This window comes from Nicotiana tabacum, chromosome 18 (genome assembly GCF_000715075.1).
Source record: "Nicotiana tabacum cultivar K326 chromosome 18, ASM71507v2, whole genome shotgun sequence".
NCBI classification, from domain to species: domain Eukaryota; kingdom Viridiplantae; phylum Streptophyta; class Magnoliopsida; order Solanales; family Solanaceae; genus Nicotiana; species Nicotiana tabacum.
The window spans coordinates 1,348,872-1,355,698 of NC_134097.1; the positions used below are offsets into that span (position 1 = coordinate 1,348,872).

General features: G+C 32.3%; 1 protein-coding gene across 1 annotated transcript; it reads left to right on the forward strand.

Moving 5' to 3' along the window:
* Positions 1–875: 875 nt before the first annotated feature.
* LOC107803725 (aldehyde oxidase GLOX-like) lies at positions 876–2,944 on the forward strand. The gene has a single exon (XM_016627488.2). The coding sequence runs from the start codon at positions 1,032–1,034 to the stop codon at positions 2,700–2,702; it is 1,671 nt and encodes a 556-aa protein (XP_016482974.1). The 5' UTR covers positions 876–1,031; the 3' UTR covers positions 2,703–2,944.
* The last annotated feature ends 3,883 nt before the right edge of the window (positions 2,945–6,827 follow it).

Here is a 6,827-nt window from a genome sequence, read left to right on the forward strand (position 1 = left end):
CCCGAAAAATGGGGTAACATCATGTAATGGCAGCTCGGCATGACGGACTATGCAGGGTTCATTACGTACCTTGATAGAGGCAAGGTGCATTTCACATGGACGTGTGGGGTGGCAGATTAAATGGCAAGGCGAAATCCATGCAAAGGCAGGGGCCAAGACATGGCGAGGCAAGACAAAGTAAGCAATGATGCTGATGTGGGCAAATCCGATGTCGAGGGCGACTTAACATAAGCAAACAACCTATGTAATGGGCGTGTTTATATCATTCAAAATTATATATTGCTTTGATGCTTTCTTGCTTTCACATTGCGTATCAGATCTTCCCAAAGTAGTGCATTTTTGGAGTATTCGATACGAGTACAGTGGCATTATGGAGACGCAACATAGCCTAGAATGGCATAAAAAGTGAAAATTCAAATTCATTTTGAATGGAAGAATGAATAAAAGATGAGAAATTCTACATGGCCAGAGGTTGATGGTACCCGGAGGGGGTGCACTCCCTAGTTTTTAGTCAAATTCTCGCACCCATATCCTTACCTCCCGATTCTTGAAAGTTAGATCATGACGGATCTGACCTCTAGATCCGCACCCGTATCCCAACTTAAATTCGTACCCCGAATCTTAAAATTTAGACCACGAAGGATTCGACTTCTAGATCTGCGCTCGTACCCGAAACCCGCATCAGAGTTCAAACAATTTAGGTAGTTAGGTAGGTAGTGCTTGTATCAGCTGGACTAAAATCTGGCAGCCCTAACATTCTGGACACATGAAGAAACAGAATCCACTTCTTGTGCCAATGGAAAGGCATTCATTTTCTTTGAATTCTACTGTTATTCAGCTTGAATTCTTTCTGATATCACAACTAAAATTGAAAAGTGAAAGCTTTCAATATCTCCTTTCAATACTTTCTGTGAATTATATATAAGTATATGGACACTAACTATCCAACTCCTAAACTCTATCAAACTCACACCAATAACAAAACCAAGAATCCTAAACTCTACTACATCTTTCTTCTTTCTTTCTAACTTATGGACAAGGAAACCATCATTTTCCTCTTACTGCTAACATTTATCAGTCTTCAACCTCTAGTAGCTTCACAGATGCTGGTTTCTCGTAGCGGAATCGAAGGCGAATGGCGGCTGTTGCATGAAAGTATCGGCGTATCAGCCATGCACATGCAACTACTACGTAATAACAAGGTAGTTATCTTTGATCGGACAGATTTTGGCCGTTCTAATCTCTCGCTTCCAGGGGGGCGTTGTCGCTATGATTCCCATGACTTAGTCATACGCGAAGACTGCTCTGCTCACTCTGTCTTATACGACGTTGGAAGCAACACTTTCCGTCCATTAATGGTCCAAACTGATACATGGTGTTCGTCTGGTGCTGTCCTCCCTGATGGAACATTAGTCCAAACCGGAGGATACAATGACGGGGACCATATAATACGTACTTTAGCGCCTTGCACGGGCGAGAATTGTGATTGGGTAGAGTTTCCTAGAACTTTAATTCAGCGAAGATGGTATTCAACTGACCACATTCTTCCTGATGCACGAATAATCGTGATCGGGGGAAGAAACCAGCATAACTACGAGTTCTACCCGAAAAATCCCTCTTCCTTTTCCGCGTTCTGGCTACAATTCCTTAGTGATACCCGAGATGGAGATAATGAGAACAACTTGTATGCATTTGTGTTCTTATTACCAGATGGAAATCTTTTCATTTTCGCGAATACAAGAGCTATAATTCTTGATTACAAGAAAAATGAGGTGGTGAGGGAATTGCCTTCAATTCCTGGTAATGAACCTAGGAACTACCCGAGTACTGGCTCAGCAGTTTTACTTCCTTTAGATGAAAATAGCCCTATGCAAGCTGAAATCATGGTATGTGGAGGAGCGCCTCGTCGTGCATTTGGACTTACAGATTATGGCGTTTACATGACCGCTCTTTCTAGTTGTGGACGGATCACTATAAGCGATGATCATGTTAACGACGGTAGCTGGAAAATGGAGCAAATGCCAACGCCACGAGTCATGAGTGACATGCTAATACTACCCAATGGGGATATTATACTCATAAATGGTGCAGCAAGGGGGACAGCAGGTTGGGAAAATGCACGAAATCCTGTCACTAGGCCGGTGATTTACAGGCCAAACAGGGCGGAAAACAACAGGTTTTCGGTCATGGAAGCATCCTTAAAACCGCGACTTTACCATTCCACGGCCATTTTGCTAACCGATGGACGAGTTCTTGTTGGAGGAAGCAATCCACATAAATTCTACAATTTTACTGGTGTGGAATTCCCAACTGACCTAAGTTTGGAAGCCTTTTCTCCACCATACTTGGCCCCTGAATACGCGCCTCTAAAACCAACCGTTCTCTCTATTGATGAGATCTTGATATACAAACAGCCATTTTCTGTGACTTTCACAGTGCCTAAGTTCCTGAAAATGGGGATTGTTTCAGTCAGGATCGTTGCTCCTTCATTCACCACGCATTCTTTTTCGATGAATCAAAGAATGGTGGTGTTGAAAAGCATTGCAATTTCTACTGTCTCTGATAATACATATAGATTTACAGCATTTGGTCCATCAACTAAAGAGATTGCGCCGCCAGGGTATTATATGCTCTTTGTAGTACATGCTGGTATACCAAGCTCTGGTGTATGGGTCCAAATTCAGGATCTTTCTGTGTATTAGCATTTGTGACTTAACATAGAATAACAAGGTAGCTCTTTTGTTAGTGAATATGTTATGCAGCGGCAAAGGCAGAAATTTTACTAATGACGTCGAAATATAAAAAAATTAAATGCACAAAGAAAATAAGGGGAGTCCATGTTAAAACACTATAATTTTCGGCGTAGAAGTGTTATTATCATAAGATGGCTCCGCCACCGATGATGTGTTCAAATTGATTCGGAAATTACAGCTATTAAAAATAAGGTTAGATACATCAACGGCCCCTAAAACTTGTCAAAAAATTTCATATACACATCTTATATAGGAAAGTAACTTATTGAACACCTTATGTAACAAATTGTGCCTATGATTAAGTACTACACTAACAATGATCAGCTAGAAAAACAAGACACATAACATATAATCGCCTTGACAAGGCAAAATAATAAATCAAAACGAGACACGTGGCCATAAATTTGAAGGAAATCTGTGTGACAAGGAATTAATCTCTTACCATTAGAGTCGAACATTTTTTTCTTTGATTATTATGTTTCATGCCTCTTAAATCCTGATTAATTATATAAGTTATTTTTTTCCAAATTTTTGTGGATCTCTTAAATTGAGACATATAATATTTTTATGTAGTCTTAGTTATATAAATTTATTTCTAAAAATAAAGAATCAATGTCCAAATAATACCAAAACTAGACAGTTTGACCCTTATGCTCTATTTCGAATGATTGACCATTAAAAGAATCTAGACCATCATCTTAGGAATAAATTTGTTTACTCTGTCAATATAATTTAATCAATTTAGCAGATTAATTACTAATTTAATATGTGCTAACTCACTAATCACGGACAATAACTAGTATTTGATTTTTCAGTAACTTCATAATGTAACAAATTTTTACACTATCTATATCTATCTATTCTATATACTATATTAAAAGCACGAATGCCCTTAGCGAAATGTCGTTCGCCTTATTTACCCTTTTAAAATAATGTTCACACTAGACAAAATAGTCATTTGATTATTTCCTAATATTTTAAAATAATTATTTAATTATTTTCCTAATATTTAGAAATATTTAATTAAGTATGTTTCTATTATTTAAGACTTTATGGTCAGATAAATTTCAGTTATTAAATCTCTCCTAAAATTTCGGAATTTAACATCAAAATTTTACTTATGTAAATCTTCTCATTGTTTTAATCGTGCATAACAATATAAAGTATTTCAAAGAGAATCTCGTAATGAATAAATTTCTTCCGAAAAAGCATTCTAGGTTTGGCACGTTAGATATGCATAGTGTTCAACTTATGTTAAAAGGTTATCGTTTCTACAAATTTGCCGTCTAATGCTTCTTCGCGTTGCCATATAAAAATTGTTTTATTGTTAAAAACATGTATACTATTATTTAGAAAGTTAATTTTAATATTCTTTGCGATCTTTCATTACCATAAGTAATAATCACAATTCTTGATAACGCATATTCATATTCAGACCAACCAAAAAAAAAAACCTTTTTTGCTTACAAATAAACAAACGCACACATGAGAAACTAAGATGCACTATAAAAGGCTTTTTTTTACACAAGTAGTAGTGAGATGGCTTATATAAACTAAATTTCGGTTGTTCACTTCTTTTAATTGGCACTGGTCGTAAATGTAATTTATTGTTGGAATGACAACAAATTGAAGGAGGTTTCATAGATTATACAGTTTTAAATAGTCCAGGAGATAAAAACCCTATAAAAATAGATTTTTATATTGGACAAAAATAGTTATTTAAATTATTATTTTCAAAATCAACTAAAATATTAAAGACTTTTGAAATCAATTAAAAATTATACTATTGAATCTTTTTTATTTAAGTTATATAAGGACTTTTAAAACCGATTAAGATTTACCTTATATAAAACATTTGATTTCTGCAATTTAGTAGTAATACAAGATAGAAATTAATGACAAAAGATAAAGTGGTAGCGCAAGAAAAGACTATGCAATGGGTAATTTAAGATGTAACTTACAATTGGCAATCTAAGATATGACATGCAATCTAATTTTTTTGATATTAATTCATGCTATTATTTTTCTTATATATTTATATTTTTAACATTATCAATTGGTACACGTTTGCATTTATTCCAAATGACAACTCCCTATATATTTTATATTAAATTATTTGTTATACAATATTGAGTTAATATTAATCATTTTAGACTTTACATTGTCCATTAGTATCAATAACGCCAACCTCTTCATTCCAATTTATTACTCAAACATAATTTCTAATAATATTTATGTGACTTTTATAAACAATTTACTCACCGGAGCTAAGTACACGCACGAGACGCGTATCATAAGACTAGTACTATATTAAAAGTACGAAGGCCCTTAGTGAAATGTCGTTCGCCTTTTTATCCTTTAAAAATAGAGTTCACATTGAATAAAATAGTAATTTAAATATTTTCCTAATATGTAAAAATGATCATTTTAATTATTTTCCTAATATCTGGGACATTGAAATCAACTATAATTCTGATTATTAAAAATTTTCATAGTTGAATTATGTAGAGAATCTTTATATTTAGGATTTTAAAAGCAATTAAATTTTATTTTATATAGGTTTTCTTATTTCAAGCACATTAATATTAAAGTTGTAGTAAACTATAATTTTTTTATCATCTAAAACTTAGAAATTAAGTACTCATATTTGGTCTACATTTTTTCGTCGATTAGCACAATTTTAAAGCTACTAAAAATAGGTAAGCATAAGTTATATATGACACAAAAGTAGAATACTCATTGAATTTGGCAAAATTAAAAGTAACATCGAATTATTAGGTTCAAAAGGAAAAAAATAAAAGAATAAGCAGGAATATCCCTATTAAAGGGTGTTATAAACGTTTCTAATTTTTAATGACACCAGGGTTTAGTCTCTCTCGATTAAAGATTTCATTATTGTTTTAAGAGTGATTTTTTGTGTCTTTACCTTGTTTGTCTTTCATTGTTGATTGTTGCTTTAACTTGAAAAGAGTCTAGCTTTGAATTCTCTTTTATGTTCTTTTTAGTTTGCCATATGACAAGTTTGATATTTTCATTAAGTCTTAATTGTTGATTGTGATTCAAACTCTTTTATTGCTTATTAGTGCTTTTGCTTTTATTCACCATTTTCTTTTATATTCTTAACTTGGCATTGTCTAACCTTTGTGTTTTCTTTCTCCAAGTTTTAGGTTGCCTATCTTAGAAGCTTTTGGATCTTTTAAAACTAACACAACAAAGTATATCGAGTATATCGAGGTAACTTATTATTTATTTTGTTCCTACCAAACGTGATATGAGTTACGCCTTAGCATGTGAGTCCCTTAATCTTTTTTATTTTTTTATTTTATAGAATATTATTGTAAAATTTGACAATTTTTTCTTGGTTTAGTTTGTTGTTACTTTGTTTTTTATGCTTTTATAGGATTTTGGAAGAATTATTTTTCGCTTAAGTCTTATTCTTTTCACCATTCAATTCATTTTTTTAGGATAAAAGATTATGTTGGTTAATATTTTGGGTTAAAAGATGATTTACGTTTGAGAAAATATCTAAATACTAACGTAGTCATATTATTTATATTTATATACTGACATCAGTATTATACAATAATTCATATTATTTATATTTATACATTATTTTATTGATACACGCAAAGTTCACGTGCAACGCACGTACACTAAAGCTATCTATACTATATTAAAAGTACGAAGGTCATTAGTGAAATATTATTCGCCTTTTTTACCATTTAAAAATAGAGTTCATATTGGATAAAATAGTAATTTAAATATTTTCTTAATATGTAAAAATGATCATTTAATTATTTTTTTAATATCTTGGACATTGAAATCAACTATAAATCTGATTATTAAAATTTTCCATAGTTGAATTATGTAGAGAATCTTTATATTTAGGATTCTAAAAGCAATAAAATTTTATTTTATATAGGTTTCCTTATTTCAAGCACATTAATATTAAAGTTGTAGTAAACTATAATTTCTTTTATCATTCAAAACTTAGAAATTAAGTACTCATATTTGTACTACATTTTTTCCATAGATTAGTACTACTTTAAAGCTACTAAAAATAGGTAAACATAA

Excerpts from the sequence above, each read along its gene's own strand:
- LOC107803725 (XM_016627488.2), top strand. The coding sequence starts at position 1,032 with ATGGACAAGGAAACCATCATTTTCCTCTTACTGCTAACATTTATCAGT.